The sequence below is a fragment of the Pantherophis guttatus genome, chromosome 1 (genome assembly GCF_059756535.1).
Source record: "Pantherophis guttatus breed Tessera chromosome 1, ASM5975653v1, whole genome shotgun sequence".
In the NCBI taxonomy this organism is placed as follows: Eukaryota; Metazoa; Chordata; class Lepidosauria; order Squamata; family Colubridae; genus Pantherophis; species Pantherophis guttatus.
Genome location: NC_142063.1, coordinates 76,278,185 through 76,296,530, shown reverse-complemented (window position 1 = coordinate 76,296,530; position 18,346 = coordinate 76,278,185). Strand labels below are relative to the sequence as shown.

Here is an 18,346-nt window from a genome sequence, read left to right as displayed (position 1 = left end):
CTTAGGCACAAAGCCAGCTGATCTTGGACCAGTCATTTTCTCTAGAAGGAGGCACTGGCAAACCCTTTCCAAAAATGTTGCCAAGAAAACTGCAAGGGACTTGTCCAGGCAGCCTCTGAGAATTGGACACAACTGAATGGAAGAAAATAATTATAATGTATAATTTAGTAATAATTATAATTAGTACAGTAGTATTAATAATAAAAAGGAGTGGGAAATACTGCCATATTAATAACTCTTCAAACTTAATATGCAGTTTAATTCTTTTTAAGATCAGTTTGTACTCTGAATAACAAGTAACAACTTGGTGATATGGCTAAAAGTGAGCTAAAATTGTGCTAAAAGAACAGCCAAGTTCCCTTTTCTGTGCCAGAGAATACTGTTGCAGAGGTTACGGAAAGTTATGCCAACTTTCAGCTGTACTGTAGTCAGATCAATTGTAACCTATTAAATGGGGGAAGAAACAGTCGGTGCTCTCAATATGGTACTTATTTGAAATTGTGGTGAATTAAAAGAGACATGAATTTTCAAAGTAGGAACATAAGCCCTGGCCAACATTCTACACTTACGTTTTATTTCAAACACTCATCCAGAAATACAAAAGAATTTCTCTGTATCTGTTAATTACTTTAGTCCTGAAAATCTGCCCTCTCTCTCATTCTGCCTTGAACACTAGTCCACTTCTTCCCAAAAAACTGAAAATACATTCATTTCTCCCTATCACGTTAGATTAAAACAACTTCTAAGTTCTTCACAGCCGGCCAAAGAGCACAAAGCAGAATTGTCAGATTTTCCATTGCACGCTTCCAAACAATAGTGCCGCAGAATATTTGGGAACAGATAAATCCAGTTTCCAGTGATCTGCGCTCCAATACACAGAATGAAAAAGGCCTTATACCTGAATTCTTAAGAGTCTCCCCCCACTCAAAGACGATGAAAAATGTCGGCATCAAAATGCTGCCGCCTTTCATCCTATCCCATCCAATGACCTCCTCCATCAGTTAATACAGGTAGTCCTCAACATACAACAGTTCATTTAGTGACCTTTCAAAGTTACAATGGCACAGAAAAAAATGACTTATTAATGTTTTTCACAGTTACAACCTTTCCAGCATCCCCATGACCATGTGGCCAAAATACAGATGCTTGGCAAGTGGTTTCATATTTATGACCATTGCTGTGCCCAGGATCATGTGATCCTCTTTTGCATTACTAGGTTACTACCAGGTTACTAACTTATCAACTACAGTGGTTCACTTAACAACTGAGGCAAGAAAGGTTGTAAACTAGAGCAAAATTCACTTAACAAATATCTCACTTAACAGGTTGGACTCAGTTGTGATTAGATGTCGAGGACTACCTGTAGCATTTCATGGTCATTGGATGTCTACAGGCCACACTGTTTTGGAGGTTCCTGACCCTTCATTTTTTTAAAAAAATGGAAATATATTTTATTCTTGCAGTTCCTTTGAAAGTTCCCACTTTGCATGTGTAGTAGCACTCATTTTTTCTCTGAAGACAACATGCAAAAGGAAAAACATACATAACCTTGGCACCTGGAAGCAAGAAACAAAACAATAGCACTTAGACTTATAAACCGCTTTGCAGTGTTTTGCAACTCTCTTTAAGCAGTTTACAGAGTCAGCATATTGACCGCAGCAATCTGGATCCTCATTTTACCCACCTCGGAAGGACGGAAGGTTGAGTCAACCTTGAGCCTGGTGAAATTCAAACTGTCAAATTGCAGGCAGCCGGCGGTCAGCAGAAGTAGCCTGCAGTACTGCATTTTAACCACTGCGCCACCCTGACTCAATGACATATTTGTCAGGTGACATTCCCAAGCCTCTTGATATTTTTAAATGCCTTTGACAAGATTCTAAAAAACAAACAAACAACCTTTCTGCTATTTTTACTGTATGTTTATCCTAAATTTTGTTTGATAGCCAGTATCTTCTCCACCAATGCAAACCCCAAACATCCACACCGTGGCTTTTAATTCCCTAGTATTTCCCAACTCTTACAGCCTATGCCAAATGAGGAGGCATCTCTTCTAAATGTTCATACAAGGCACCATACAAGCCAAGTATTTGGCTTCAGATTTTCTTTTTACGTCTTCTTCATAAACTGTTATCATTCCCATTCAATCAGGTAGTCCTTGACTTACAACTTGTTGCTTAGCAACTGATCAAAGTTACGATGGAGCCCCCAAAAGTATTCATGACTTGGTTCCAAACTTCCACACACCCCTAATCACACAACAGCGTTTTGAGCACTTGGCAACCAGCCTGCATCTATAGACATTTGAAGCATCCCATGGTCACATGACTGCACTTTTGCTCAAAGCTGGCCTTTACTTTAGTTTTTTGGCAAAAACACTCCAGAGCAAACAACGGGCTTGTTTTACGCACCTGCACATGATGTCCTACTTGATGATTTATGACCATAATGGCCAGTCTCTGTTATAGGAATGTTGAGGGCTACTTGTATTAAGCAAATCAAGATAATCAATTCCTTACTGAAGTCAGGCTAGAATGATTTTTACATGACATCTCTCTCTCCTGCTCACTCATTCACTCTCAAAACTAGAAATGAAAATCTTTCCAATTGCTTCTGAACATTCCTTTTCAGCATTTTGGGAGAAAATTGTGGAAGAAAAAGAAATATGCTAAATATACGGCTGAGCCACTTGAACATACAGGTCCTAATCCAGAAGTCTCTTCAGTGGAGTAGAGGTTTTAATCTCATTTAATTTCTTCCTCTTCTTTAATAGCTTTGCTTGGGCTCCCTGTGGAGCTGAGAAGGTAAAATTGGTCTAAGGAAAATCTACGCGGTATATTTTAGACAATTAACAGATAATTATTTTTCCTTTTGATTAAGCAAGAAAAGATGTATGGATATCACACAAGTATCGAGCAATATGTGCAGATTTGTTGCTCTGTAAACTATTCATCTGAGAAGACCTTCAATGTACCAGTAAATTTTTACAATGAATATTGAATTAGATTAGTCTCTCGCTCTCGCTCTCGCTCTCCCTCCCTCCTCTCCCTCCCTCTCTCAGAATGCCATTTATAAAGGCTTCCTCTTTGGGTTGCAATAAATTCGTAACCTATGAGGACTGTGTTTTCAAGGCGAAGAAGAAGAAGAAGAAGAAGAAGAAGAAGAAGAAGAAGAAGAAGAAGAAGAAGAAGAAGAAGAAGAAGAAGAAGAAGAAGAAGAAGAAGAAGAAGAAGAAGAGGGGGAGGGGGAGGGGGAGGAGGAGAGGGTGGAGGAGAAGGAGGAGGAGAAGGAGAAGAAAGCATTTTATACCTGGTGGCTGTGTTTTCCAAAGGAACAGGGTTTCCTTCAACTAAACAAGCAAGCAACAAAAAGGAACTCTTTCATTTCTGCCCTGTCTGCTGATGTTATCTTATAGCTGTCATCATCTGCAGCAGTATCCCAATAAATAGGAAGAAAAGTGGTTTCTTTGCAAATAAATGGCCATTTGGATAGTTAGTGTTTCTAGTTTTCCCCTGTCCTTCCCCTGAAATTGCAGCCAGGAACTATCTTTGCAAATCTACTTTGGGATTTGTTTTAATTATGAAAAGCAGGTTTTAAAAGTTATAAATGAACACAGTAACCATGGTTAACCTCACAGCTGCATTTTAATCATACTGATTAAAATTGTACAATACTTTGAGGCGCAAACTAGGTAAGTACCAATCAACCAAATGCTTAGCATTTGTGGCAACTTATCTAGGAACTGTCAGCAGTAGTTCTCCCCAATACAGTGCCATCCAGGCTTATCTACGGTCTCTACCATCTTCGGTCAACATGGTCATTAGTGAGAATGGTTTAACCTACAATTACCTATACAGATGCTCTCTTTTCCTTAAATTTTTAGATTAGAACGTGTGAGACATCACAATTGGCCATGACGGTAATCACAGATCTCCAGATACTTAATCCTTAATTCACCCTTTGGTTAAACTTGGCAGAAGACTCTCAGTTTAGCTAGTTTTGAGTTTTCGTTGCAGACAGCAAGGAAGTCTTGAAGGCAACAGATGATTCCACACTGCAGAGCAAAGAATTCTAGAGTGTATGTGCCCATACAGTATAACTATTGAATTAGATTACCTCCCCCTCCTCTCTCTGCCACTCCCTCCCTATTGTAGAGTTTAAAATTTTGGCTTCTTCCTCCTGCCTTTCTAAGTGAACAGATATTTGATGATTCCCTTAGTGGCCTTGGATGGTTTATTATGTAACAGCTCTCTCTAGTCTGAGAACTACTAGTTCTTGCCTCATATTATCAGCCCTCAAAGGAAAAAAAGGAACAAACACACCTCACCTAGCTGAATGGTAGAATATACTCATAATGCAATGCAGTTCTCAATTTAGACAGATTCAAAAGGAATTGAACAGAACCAAGAAGAATGACGTGCAAAAGATAAGCTCAGAAATATAACCAGAACAACAGAAACAGCAGAGAAGCAGCAATTTCTCTTAATTATATATAGCTTGCAGATTTCCAATAACACTAGGTTGTTTACTCTGAAAATCAGGTCAGCGGACAGCATAGGCTATTTATCCAATCCATCAGAATTAACAACAGCAACAAAATCCATCTTGTTCCATATGTTCCAAAGAGACTTCCACATAAATGTGGAATTTTTGTGCACATAAATACGGAACAAAGTATTGTTTTAAAATAAGGACTGCCAAATATTTCCATATTTTTATATAGGTTCTGGATATTTAACACCAATGTCCCTTAGAGGAGGAAGGCAATTTTTTTTAGAACTCAGTTTCAGTTATTGGAATTTTGTTTAGCACAAGGGCCATGAACTGGCTAGAGTCCATATCATCGCTAACTTGTCAGCAATGCATATCCTTGCCCACAAATCCTATGGCAAAACCAAGTAGTACCAATGTCAACTACTCTTTTTTAAATGGATTGAAAAGCTAAGAGATGGCATATATACATAATCACAATATCCATTCTAGTTAAAATAATTTAAAAAATTAAATGCAGTAAACCTTATTTTGACAGCCTTCTTCATTTTGTCTTATATTATAGATACTCCCTTTTATATGAATTGTTACTATTTCAATATATTTATATTCTCCCCTTCTACCTGGAGTTTTATGAAACATACAGTAGCACTCTTTCCTCTAATTACCCGCCGCAAATCTGTGGGTGGGATGAGTAAAATAAAATAAATTCAATCTCTTAACTTTTGATACTAACGTAGTCTGAATTTGATGATTATTGCAAAGCTATCACCGTGTATCCTAGTCTTCCTCAATCAGGATTGGGTAAGATATTTTCACCATATTCTCTGATAGCTGACCATGCTGGTTTGGATTAATGGAAAATGTAGTCCAACACTCCAAAGAGATCCTAGGTGTGGGAAGGTGGATGCAGTTCAAGATCAACATTTGCCCAATTGGATAATTTGGATCACAGGTTTTTTGAATATTATGTTCCCCAGTAAGAAATCTTAAATGCTTTTATATTCTTTCTGTTCTGTCCCTGTACCACACACACACCCCCACAGACGGCCCGGAGTTAATAAGCCACACGACAAAACTCTTTGAAGATAAAGCTGGCAGCAACCCAGTGGCTAGCTGCCAATTCAGACTTTACTCACACAAAACAAAGATTAGACTGCAAGCATTCTGATAAAGCAGGCAGAGTTTCAACAATACAAGGATTAATCCAAATGCAGTCCGATAAAGCAGGCAAAGTCCAGTAACGCAGAGATCATGGATTATTTCCAGTTTTTGCTCGTCACAAACTGAACCGGCCACCACACCCACATTTATACCCTGTGGGGTGTGGTCCAGTGACTCAGCTAATCTCTGGCACGCCTTCCCCTCTGCTGCGCACGCTTCTCCCTGCGCCTCTGCCAAGGGTCCAGCCAGCACTTATCTTCTTCGTCGCTGTCCACCTGTGGCTGCGGGGACGTGCTTGGCTCTGAGCCTATCGTTTGGCCTTCGATGTCCTCCGGAGGCATTGCCAGAGAGGAGGGTCCTGGAGAGGGAGGCCTTGCAGACTCCCTCACTCTCAGAGTCTGCATCTGTCGATAGCCCAGGCTCAGGCAACGGAGCCACAACACTTTCCTTTGCTGTCCCTCCATAGAGAGAAATGAATGGTCAATCCTGGGGTAATGCAGTAATGAATGCATGCCCCCTGCTGCTGCCAGAAATTAAATTTACATCTGCAATTTAGGTAATATAATCTTTATATGATGATGAAGATTCCACAAACCTAAGACTGACTTCCAAACTCTCACTGGAGAAGAAATTGCATTCATTCGTACCAGCTACCCTGACAACTTGAGCCCTGGAAAAAACTGTAGATATAATTCATTTGTGTCTATTTTTCTTCCCCAGCTCGGAGACAGCCAGGCAACCAAATCTGAAGCATTTTAAAAAGCTCAATAAAGACATGCACATATATCAACTGTTACTTTCTTGAGTCACAAAAAAGCCAAATTCAAGTTTGACACATTTCTTCTTTAGAAATGAAGTACACTAAGCTATTTTAGCAACCCAGCTAATATACCATATATCAACTTTCATTATTAATCATGCAAAACAATGCCTTTAATTAGGGTACTAGTCCTTTAATTAGGAAAGTCTGAAGAGATTTTTTTTCCCCTTAATAATAATCTGTTATGATTATTAAAAAAAATGAAGGGAGGAAAATATGTCAGAAAAAAAAATGATACACACACACACACACACACACACACACACACACACACAGGTCTAGAAGTAAAAGCAAATTTCACACCAATTTCCTTCACCCCCTAGACTGTCATCAAAATCACACTTATCTTTTGCAAATACCTTAGACAAATGAATCTTGAAACAAAGATGATGGGTGTGAAAATATTGCTCTTCCTCCCCCACCTCTGTTGACAAGTCCAAATGTGTTAGATTATATTTCCAATCCATTCCCAGCCATTAACACATTTGGAAAGTGAATGGCAGCAAGAGTGGTCTAAACAATAGGGAAGAACATCCATATTTTATATCAAGATCCCCATACAGAATTATCTTTCTGATAAGCAGAGTTTGAGAATACACACCAGGAAGGACACAATTCAGTCAACAGTCAAGTAAATATTTGTTTCATGTGTTTGCTGACCACATAGTGACCTTTCTAGTTAATGGAGAACATGTCTCAACTCAGCTATGTTCAGAAATTTTATCATAGCACTAGGAAACTTGGCCATGTGCCTAAATAGCCATTATTCAGGAAAAACAGGCGTCCAAGACTTCTTCACTAAGATCAAGGATCTCTTACAGCCTTTGCAAATGTCAGTCTTTTGGAACACCCGTCCTTCTCCTAATATTTCTGGTCCCTCAAGAAAGCTTCACCAAATTTATAAACCTGCTGACCAACACTGAAAATTAAACACCGTACCCATGTACACAATATGCACATGATTCTGGGAAGATTCAGCTGTTATTTGGCCCTATATGGATGAAAGTCTAAGAGCAAGCTTCAGTCTCATTAATTTCCTCTGCACCATCTCCCTACTGATTTGAAGGACTACATAAGGCTCTCTCAATATGTAAAATCTTTTCCAAACTAACCAAATTACATCCCTATTTTAACAGCAATAGTACTTAGACTTATATACCGCTTCATAGTGCTTTAAAACCTAAGCGGTTTACAGAGTCAGCATATTTCCCCAAACAGTCTGGGTTCTCATGTTACCAAGCTGAGAAGGATGGAAGGCTGAGTCAACCTTGAGCCGGTGAGAATCGAATTGCTGAACTGCAGGCAGCCAGCAGGCAGCAGAAGTAGCCTGAAGTACTGCATTCTAATCACTGTGCCACCACCACTCTGATTAAAGCACTCATTTAATCAGAAATCTCCCGGGGGTGGGGGAGGGGTTAGGGAAGAGAGGAAGTTGGCATAATTTACCTGGCTTGCAAGAAATTGGATGACCACTTGATAGGATCAAAAAAATTAAGTTATCTCTGTCTCTGTGTAGTCATCTAGTGGCCATCCATATTTTAGCAGCCTTGATACGGCATTCCTAGATGAGAGAAGGCTTTAAGTGGGAATTCGAAGAAAGTCCTGTATACATTACTACCCGTGTCAGAATAGAAAATATAAATGAAAAGCAAAAAATGCACGTATGAAGTCTAATACCACATAAGTGGGACACGTGTAGTGATTCTTTATAAATAAACATACCACTTTTGAATTATTAATGATGAGGAAAAAAAGGAGATTTTGGAGAAATATGAAAAATAAGGAGGTATATTTCTTGAAAGCAGAAGACAATTCAATGTTCTTTTGCTCTCAGAAGGTGAGAGACTTAGGAGACAGACAAGCAACTGAGGTGCAGGCTGGTTCCGGTGTGAGATTGCCAAAACCTGTCTGCACTAATAGGTCTCAGAAAGACTGCTAGAAATGCAATAATAGTGTCTGTAAAGTAATCAAAGCAGTTCATTGGGAAGTCAAGCACAGAGAGCAAAGGCTACATTTGCTATCTACTGAAATATCCACTACAAACAAGTGAACATGTTTTCTCACTTTAGTGATAAATATAACTCTCCTTCAAGATACGAGGTGAAATCTAGGAAATCCGATACTCTGAAGCAAAGAAGTTAAAGAAATGAGAACAAGACTCCAAGGAAGTAAGTCTGTCAGAGAAAGATGCCAGGAGAAAATAAATGCTAAATTCAAGACAAAGAGTAAGGAAACCAGGGAACTGATCAGGGCATTCAACAATCAAAAGCAATATCTAATAAATAAAATAAAATAAAATAAACCTTATACTAAAAATTCTTATTCAATGGGACTTGTTCTCAGATAATCTTTATATACTGTTAGTTGTTCATTCCAACATTTTTATTCTCTAACTTGAAAGTGTTGCTAAGTACTATCCTGGACACTGAATTTCCATTTATATTGGGGCATGAATATAATGAATGCCTTCAATCAGCAAGAAACTGCTTTTAATAAACTATCTAGTGCTAATTCAAGTTTCTGGAAGGTCTTGTCTGTCTAGTAGGCAAGGTTTCCTCATAATTTAGGCAAACACTGATGCTTGAAATTCCATCAAAGAATTACTTGCAACACCCATCATGCAAGACTGAGCTTGTTACATGTTTACTATGGTTCTTGTCTTCTTCTGTTGGGGAAACCCCAATATCGTATTTACAAAATCTCCACTTATTAAAAGGGGTTTGAAGCTAATTCACTGACACTCCAGATATTTTGAGGATTGGTTTCTGAAAAAGTCCTCACATATAAAGGCTGCCAAGTATACCAATATTTCCTACCGCCTACTTTTATATACTGGTACATACCTCTTGTTTCCTGGTTCACCTATGAATGCATCTAATTAATTGTTCTTTGTCATGCTATCATTTCCACCTTTGAAGAGGTTATGCAAGGAGCTGTCACTATCATTATTCTATTGTGTAGCAATGATGAATCTTAATTTCTAAACCAAGGGTGGATGCCACCTCAATCAAGGACTCTATCTCCCACAACCTGGAGAGAAGCAGACAGACCAATACAGAGCAGTTTCCTTCTAGTTGTCAAATTCACGGCCCGTGGGCCAGATGCGTCATGCGCTGGCCACACCCACACCCAGTTTACCGAAGGGGGGAAACTTGCGATACATCATGTGACGCCACCGTGACAATATGAGTTTGACACTCCTGCTCTAGTGGGAAGTGGCATTTCTTAAGGAAACTGGCAAGAGGATCTAACCACAATCAAGCACAAATGAGGTGCTTGATTGTGGCTGAGATCAGTAAAGAGCTACATATGGGTTTTTTTAAAAATCACCAAAAGAAACAGAATGCAAGGTTCATTAAAGAAAGCACAGGCTGGTGGATCTTATATAGCAACATTTAAAGAGACTCTACTAAGACCACAGCAGGCAACTGCTTGGAGCTGCCAAAGATGAAAATTAAGAGATCCCATCAAATCTATAACTCCATCTCCAGTAATATACTTCCTTTCTTCATGCCTGGGAACTTCCTCACTCATTTACTTCTACATGGTCTTTCCATCAAGTTAGCTGTTAGAATACATAATTATGCATATTCTTTCCAATGTAATCCTTTACCCTCTTTTTATTTTTATTATTTATTTTACTTATTTGTCAAATACGTATTAGATAATATATATAAGTATAAGCATGAATTGAATACATAAAATAGATACAAATAGAGGAAACATTAGGATAGGGACGGTAGGCACTCTGGTGCTCTTATGCACGCCCCTTAGGAATGGGGTGAGATCAACAATAGACAGTCTTAGGTTAAAATTTGGGGGGTTTGGGGATGAAACCACAGTCAGGTAGTGTATTCCAGGCATTGGTCACTCTGTTGCTGAAGTCATATTTTCTGCAATTGAGTTTGGAGTGGTTCACTTTAAGTTTGCATCTATTATATGCTTGTGTATTACTCATGTATTATGTACTCGTGTATATCTTTTGCTCCTCTAAGTTCAAAGTGCTGTTTCCCCCTAACATCTTTAACATAGAAGAGTGGGCTTGTTTCTTTACTGACCCTCACTCACCCACATCCCCGGTCTTAAAAAGCAGTCAGTAATTTGATCTATAATTTGAACCAGAGCGGCGGAAGAAAACATCTCAGGAGAAACTCAAGCTGATCCAGGAGTGAGAAGTGTCGGCAAAATGCAGAGGTATATTGTGAAGAAAATACAAGGAACCTGCTTGACTTTAATTTCTTCTTTCGGTTTCTTTCTTTTTTTTTTTTTTGCTTTGTATCCCTTCTGGGAAAGAGAATTCTGTTTTGCCCATGTACAATTGCTGTAATCTGATCTGAGCATGAGATTTCCCCTCAAGCTGTTCTGTATCCTTTTCTATTTCAAGCATTGTCTGCTCTGCAAAGCTTGTCTGCTTGTCTCCTCTGTTTGCACGGAGCTTTGCTGGAGCTCTGAAAACTGCCAGTCTAAATTTCCCAATTTTAAGCAACTGGTGCTTGCGGAGGGGCATCCCAAGCAGACGCTGAAGGCACGGTGCTTTTGTTTTATTGTGTTACATTGTTGTGAGCCACCCAGAGTTGTATAAGATGGGCAACCATATAAATCTTTAAAATAAATAAGTATATGAGCCTAATGGGAAAAGCTGGATATTTTTTTGGAGAGGGGTACATTCAGGGCTTTAAAGGAACCAAAACAGAAACCCTTTAAAGCTAAACCCATTTTTTCCCTTAATGCCTGCACCCCAAAAAAATCCCTGGAAAAATCATCTTAAATTTGTGTGTGGCCATGTACAGGAGTGAAATAAATATCTCAATGCTCTGAAAGTACTGCTAACGACCATAATTTTGCTCCTTAAATTCCGACAAGTCCCTCCTCCAATACACTTTTAAAAAGTTAAAGTGTTCAGCTAAGGCTAAGCCCATTCTGTAGGGCTTCCTTTGGAAGTTACATATGGGACTTCTGGAGAGCATGTAGAATTCACAATCTACCAATTTCTAGCTTGTGTGAACCTAGCCAATTGTGTCTAGTAAACAAAAGAGGGGCAAACAAGTCATAGCATAAAGCAATATAGATGAATAAAATCACTGAAACAGGTGGCATTACAGCCCTACTACTTCAAGAGCCTTGGTGGCGCAGCAGACTAAAGTGCTGTTAAGTAGCACCAGCTGCCTGCAATTATTGCAAATTCAAATCTCACCAGACTCAAGGCTGACTCAGCCTTCCATCCTTTCGAGGTAGGTAAAATGAGGACCTGGATTGTGGGGGCAATAAGCTGACTTTGTATAAAAAAGAACACCGCTTAGTGGGGGCCGAAAGCCCTACTAAGCAGGTATATACAAAAGTATGAAAGCTATTGCTTAATACATTGTAAGCCGCCCTGAGTCTCCGGAGAAGGGCAGCATATAAATCAAACCAATAAACAAACAAACAAACAAACAAACAAACAAACAAACTGTCCTTATTTCTTATCTATGAACAAGACATGTTCAATTCTCCCAAACATTATATACAATTATTTCAATTTTTTAATTTTCTGTGGAGATTCTCAGTCATTCAGGACATGGTTGTCCCAAAAGTGCTTTTTTCAAGAGGCAACTGGACTTTCTGGTTTTTCTTTGAAGACGTTTTGTTTCTCACCTAAGAAGCTTCTAGGATGAGAAGCGAAACATCTTCAGAGAAAAACCAGAAAGTCCAGTTGCCTCTTGAAAAAAAAGCACTTTTTGGACAACAAAAATTGCTTCTAAATATAAAATATCCTCTTTTAGTTACGGGGGCTCTGCGATGGTTCGTATTTGATTCCAAGATGGAGCTTCAGAAAACAAGTGGGTACAAACACTGCATTATTCTTCTGTCTCCAACTGCTGCCCTTGACATTCCTTTGAAATCAAATACGAAGCACTGCACACACAGACCCCCTCAGTTATTAAAAATAATTAGGCCAAAGAAAAGATCACTAAAAACATGCAAAACACCTGAGGTTTACAACTCTCTTCATTTACATCAGGTTTACAAACTACTGATAAGGAAAGGGAAGGGATGGGAAGGGAAGGATACTCAACAGCAGTACAGGTGCTCCTCAACTTACAACAGTTCATTTAGTGACTGTTCAAAGTTACAACGGCCCTGAAAAAAAGTGACTTATGACCATTTTTCATACTTACGATCATTGCAGCATCCCTATGGTCATGTGATCAAAATTCAGACGCTTGGCAACTGACTCATATTTATGAAGGTTGCAGTGTCCCGGAGTCACGTGATCTGCTTTTGCAACCTTCTTATAAACAAAGTCAATGGGGAAACCAGCTTCACTTAACAACTGTGTTATTAACTCAACAACTGCAGTGATTCACTTAACAACTATGGCAAGAAAGGTCATAAAATGGGGCAAATTCACTTAACAAATGTTTTGCTTAGCATCAGTAATGTTGGGCTCAATTATAGTCGTAAGTCGGGGACTACTTATATTTCACAAAGGGATGTTCCATAATTAGAATAGAATAACAGAGTTGGAAGGGACTTTGGAGGTCTTCTAGTCCAACCCCCTGCCCAGGCAGGAAACCCTACACCACTTCAGACAAATGGTTATCCAACATCTTCTTAAAAATTTCCAGTGTTGGAGCATTCACAACTTCTGCAGGCAAGTTGTTCCACTGATTAATTGTTCTAACTGTCAGGAAATTTCTACTTAGTTCTAAGTTGCTTCTCTCCTTGATTAGTTTCCACCCATTGCTTCTTGTTCTACCCTCAGGTGCTTTGGAGAATAGCTTGACTCCCTCTTCTTTGTGGTAATCCCTGAGATATTGGAACACTGCTATCATGTCTCCCCTAGTCCTTCTTTTCATTAAACTAGACATACCCAGTTCCTGTAAGCATTCTTCATATGTTTTAGCTTCCAGTCCTCTAATCATCTTTGTTTCTCTTCTCTGCACTCTTTCTAGAGTCTCAACATCTTTTTAAAATCATGGCGACCAAAACTGAATGCAATATTCCAAGTGTGGCCTTACCAAGGCATTATAAAGTGGTATTAACACTTCATGTGATCTTGATTCTATCCCTCTGTTTATGCAGCCCAGAACTGTGTTGGCTTTTTTGGCAGCTGCTGCACACTGCTGGCTCATATCTAAATGGTTGTCCACTAGGACTCCAAGATCCCTCTCACAGTTACTACTATTGAGCAAGGTACCACATAAATGGTACCTGTGCATTTTGTCTTCTTTTCATTTTGTAGAACCTTACTTTTTTATTTAATTAAGAGATGTAAAGAAACTGACCCCTGACAGGGTCCTAATATACTGTAATTTTAAAAAAATAATTAAGTTTTGGAAATCAGATATTTCAGTGACATAAACTTATGAGATCCACTTTCACCTTGGATTTCTATCCCTACAGTATATACTGCTATTGTATTAAAAACTATATGCAAAGTGGGATATCTTATTTTTCTCTGCATTCTTTGTAATGAAGATTCTTTTAATTTATTTGTAGATGTCAGATCCAGAAGCTCTAATTACTCCGAAAGAGACTTTCTAAGAGACTTTATTTATGTGTTTTCCTAAAATCCACTTAGAAACCTGGAAATCTCAAGGCTGTGTTTTGGACTAAGTTTTTTTTTTTTTAAATCCTAACAAAGAACAATAGCAAGTAATTTTTGCTAAGGAAGCAACGTAGATGTACCTAGGTAGGTATAGGGAACTGAGCCTAACTTAAGAGAAACTTTGATTGAAACTCAAACTTTATATTGTACAGCTAAGGATGGCATACATAATGGTCCTCCCCACTACTTTTTATAAGTGCTGTCTTTAAAGAACACACATGCATTTGCAAAGTATATATGAAATAAAAGAGTATTTGATTATTTTTAATATTAGCCACCTCTAACAGCTCTAATGTAACTCCCATTTCAGCAATGACATTTAGTCAGTGCATTTGGGTTATGTGTCATTTTGTTTTGCAAAATAAAAATATGTATTTGGAGAAAGCGTGTAAAAGGGGGTCCTCTTCAGTTTAATATGGTACAAGTTCTACCTTCGCAGGTATATATAGTAGTTGACTCCCATTTCAGTTTTTGAAGGAATTCAATTCTCTCTCCCCCACTCTCTTTCTCTCTCTTTCTCTCTCCCTTCCCTCCCCACCCCCCCGATAATCCTACAAAAATGACTGTAGAAACAATTGCATAAATGGCAAAAAAAAAATTAGCATCCAAGATCTGCCATCACTACTGGCTTCTTTCAGAAGGCATCACAGTAGAAGAAGAAGAATATTATATCCTTCCTGACTTTCCTGTGGCCATGTTTCACTCTGCATCCTTCTTTTGTCTCCAGTCCACTTTCTCCCCTCTCCTAATACTCCTCATTCTCAACTAATGAGTGTATTTAAAAATCTCCAAGATCCCTATTTATTTATTTATTTATGTAATTTATATGCTGCCCTTCTTCCGAAGGACTCAGGGCGGCTTACAAAAGGAACATTAAAAATTACTTATAATTTATTATTAGCTTATTAAGCTAATTCATTATTAGCTTATACTTTCCTCTATCATCATCAGCGCCAGTTATAAACTTTGTCTGCAACTGCCAATCAGTGAGTGGTGATCTCAAAATGCGTAACAATCCAGAATTCAAATCACCACTTACACTTCTTTTATAATGATGTGATAGTGGAAGTTGAGTCCCTCTTAGGTCATAAAATAAACACAAAATGCAAAACTCGATTTTGCTATATCCAAGGAGTACAAAAGATAATGTAACAAAACCCCGCCTCCATTAGTTTCCAAGAAGGTCAAAGACAGTGGTTGGAGAGTGATCAGATTTCAGCATTTCATAATTTAGCAACATGCATTTGGTCTTCCGGACTCTAATAATAGAGTCTTAAAGTGACCCTTTAGGAAAAATAAGCCATATGCCTATTTAAAAGAACCAAATGCAAAAGCATAAAAAACACATGGAAGTCTTCTTCAGCCTCAATCCCTCCCTCCTAATTATGAATTATTTTCTTACTACAACCATCTTCATCACTATGGTCCCCACAGTCGTTGTCGCCATCACACTGCCATTGGGCAGGGATGCAAGTGCATTCGCCAAAAGCACTAACAGCACAGGTGAAATGGTTGCGGCCACACGAACATTCAGAGCTGCTGCTAGCTGCACCTGCGGGAAAGAAATAATCAGTATTATCTTAGAGAAGAGTTTAGAAAGATAAGGATACAAAAAAGCATTCATATAAGGTCACCTTGCAAAGTATTTTCCAATTTATGTCAAGCAATCTATTATTCTACAGCTAACTGAATACAACTACTAAACGCAGCCAAACTGAGTCTATAACGTGTGTGCATATTATCAGGAAATGCATCCACTGAATAAATAGCGTAATTAATTTTCTACTTTCAGATGGATGAATGAATTAAAAATGAGTTATCCTATGAAAAATATATTTTCTGACTATTTGTGGTGTTAATTCTCTGACAAGAATTACAAAGTGTGGAAAAAATATGTATATTCTTCAAAGTAAGCAAAAATGCATTTTTCAGGAAATATGTGGCAAAGATGTGAATAGTTGGCAAAATTATGTGCATAGATAGACATGCATGTTAGATAGAAATGTGTGTGCATTGGCACTGCAAACTTTTCTTCCAAAACAGTCTCAAAAGATGGAGACTAGGGATGAATTGTAGTTAAAATTGGACAAATGAGAAATATAGAAAAATCATAATGGATCCAAATGCTATTTTTAATTTACAGTATGAGGAATTTCAATATGATACAGTATATCATTTGGTTAACTTTACTATGTCAATGTGCACAAGAAAAATCTCTGTCTTTATGGTATGTTGCATAGCAATGTATGCAATCTATGGTAATAATACGTGCTCTAACAAAACATTTTAAAAATATGTTTTAGATTATCCTTACAGCTTTGGGGCAGAAACAAAAATGCCAATTAAACAAAGTTATTAATAACAATAGCTAAACCGAAAGAATACACAACAGTGAGACAGATGACAATATCCCATTTTCAAATTCATTGTGTAATGTCACTTTATTTCTATTTCATAAACAAGTAGTGCTCAGTGTGTGTCATTTCCTTACATTTCTGTTTGGTTTTTTTTATAATCTCAAAGTGGCTCACAAAAATATAATAATTTTCTCTCTGTAGTAGCAGATAGCATGAAATAGCATTTCATGATGATATTAGCCATAATATGGGAGAAAAGAAGGGAGAAAAAAGATAGCAGATTTGAGGAAAGCCAAATTCCTTTCAAGTGAACCCTACCTCTAAAAATGGGACATGTGTTTCTGCACCATTCAAAGGGTTTCAGAAATCCAGAAGAGGATTCATGCCTATGAATATGACTCTGTCTCCACCTTGCATTCCAACCCCAGTCAGCCTAGAGATCCGGAAATGCTTTGGAAGTCAGGGCACCTGACTCCTGGGCAAGCAAAGCACTTATTTAGGGAATAAAATATACTCTTCTCGTTGTATCAGAATGGTCCTGGTGCTCTTAATGATGCTTCAGATTCTAAATCGGAAATAGCCGCGGAATCTCTTCCTTTGCTGAGAAACTTGCAAATTGGCAAAAGGCAGGACAATAAGGAATGGCTATGAATCATTTCCCTTTCTAAGAGTAGCGGCAGGCACAAAACTTCAGGCTTTCAAGATGCACTTAGATCAGGGATGAAATCCAGCAGGTTCTGACAGGTTCTAGAGAACCAGTAGCGGAAATTTTGAGTAGTTCGGAGAACCGGCAAATACCACCTCTGGCTGGCCCCAGAGTGGGGTGGGAATGGGGATTTTGAAATATCCTTCCCCTGGAGTGGGGTGCGAATGGAGATTTTGCAGTATCCTTCCCCTGCCATGCCCACCAAGCCACACCACGCCAACACCAACAGAACCGATAGGAAAAAAAATTTGGATTTCACCACTGACTTAGATGCCTTGCTAGCATGCATGAGAGAGAAAGAGGGAATCCCAAATACTGCCAACCCCTTAGCAGGCTGCAAAACTAGGAGCTCAAATTGGTGGGACAAATGTTAAAGCATTAAAAATAAGGCGCTGCAAAAAAACACACACTCAGCCCAGAAATGTGTGATTTACCCCCAGAACCAATCTCACAAATCCTTTCACACACAAATATTGTATATTCTTGGTTTTTCCCACAAGTATTCTTTTTCAGCAAAGCTGCTGAGTTGGTTCTACAATGAGATAATTAGGAGGCAGAAACACCTACAATATAATGCAAATACCGAGAAATCTGCTCTGACCAATCCTCTACTCACTCCTACTTTATTCCAAGCATTGTTTTATAGGAAAATCCGGTTTTTTTTTTAACTTTCTCCCTCCCCTTGCCAGAGTCTCCAATTGCATGATTAATCAATTGCCCCTACAGTGAAGAAACATTGATTACAAAGCAGTGTAATCTTGCTTTGGAGAACTGCCAAATAGCAACTATTTCTCCACTTCTCTCTTAAGAAACTGATTCGATCCTCAAGTGGCAATTCTTCAGTGAAAGAAAGTACAGTTAATCCTGTTTTAATGGAGGGATTTGTCGACCCGTTGTTTAAATAGAGAATTCTTCAGGCAGAAACTGAGAAAGTCACTTTGCATTCATACATACTATTGTGGAAGAAACAACGCTCACTTACAGAGCCCATCTAGCAGAAGTGGCAGAATTCATTTCAGATTGAGTCCTTTGGCTGCAAGCAGAGTGAAAACTTTGCAGAGCAGCAAAACACATAGCTGGAACACAACATCTATACTGTGTTTCATAATAATAGCTCTGGGAAATGGCCTGTGATTAAAATATATACGGAGGAAGAGGGCTCAATGTTTTCTGAGATATTCACACTTTCTGAGATATTCCTTGACAAAGTGAGTATCGAT

General features: G+C 38.5%; 1 protein-coding gene across 3 annotated transcripts in view; it reads right to left on the bottom strand.

The window, feature by feature from the left end:
- The window catches only part of LRP4 (LDL receptor related protein 4), a 108,016-nt gene that overhangs the window by 43,993 nt on the left and 45,677 nt on the right, over nucleotides 1-18,346 (bottom strand). For all 3 annotated transcript variants that reach the window (XM_034417489.3, XM_034417488.3, XM_087883156.1), the window contains exon 2: nucleotides 15,466-15,615. In XM_034417489.3, the coding sequence (XP_034273380.1) occupies nucleotides 15,466-15,615 (150 nt within the window). The remainder of the gene's footprint in view (nucleotides 1-15,465; nucleotides 15,616-18,346) is intronic.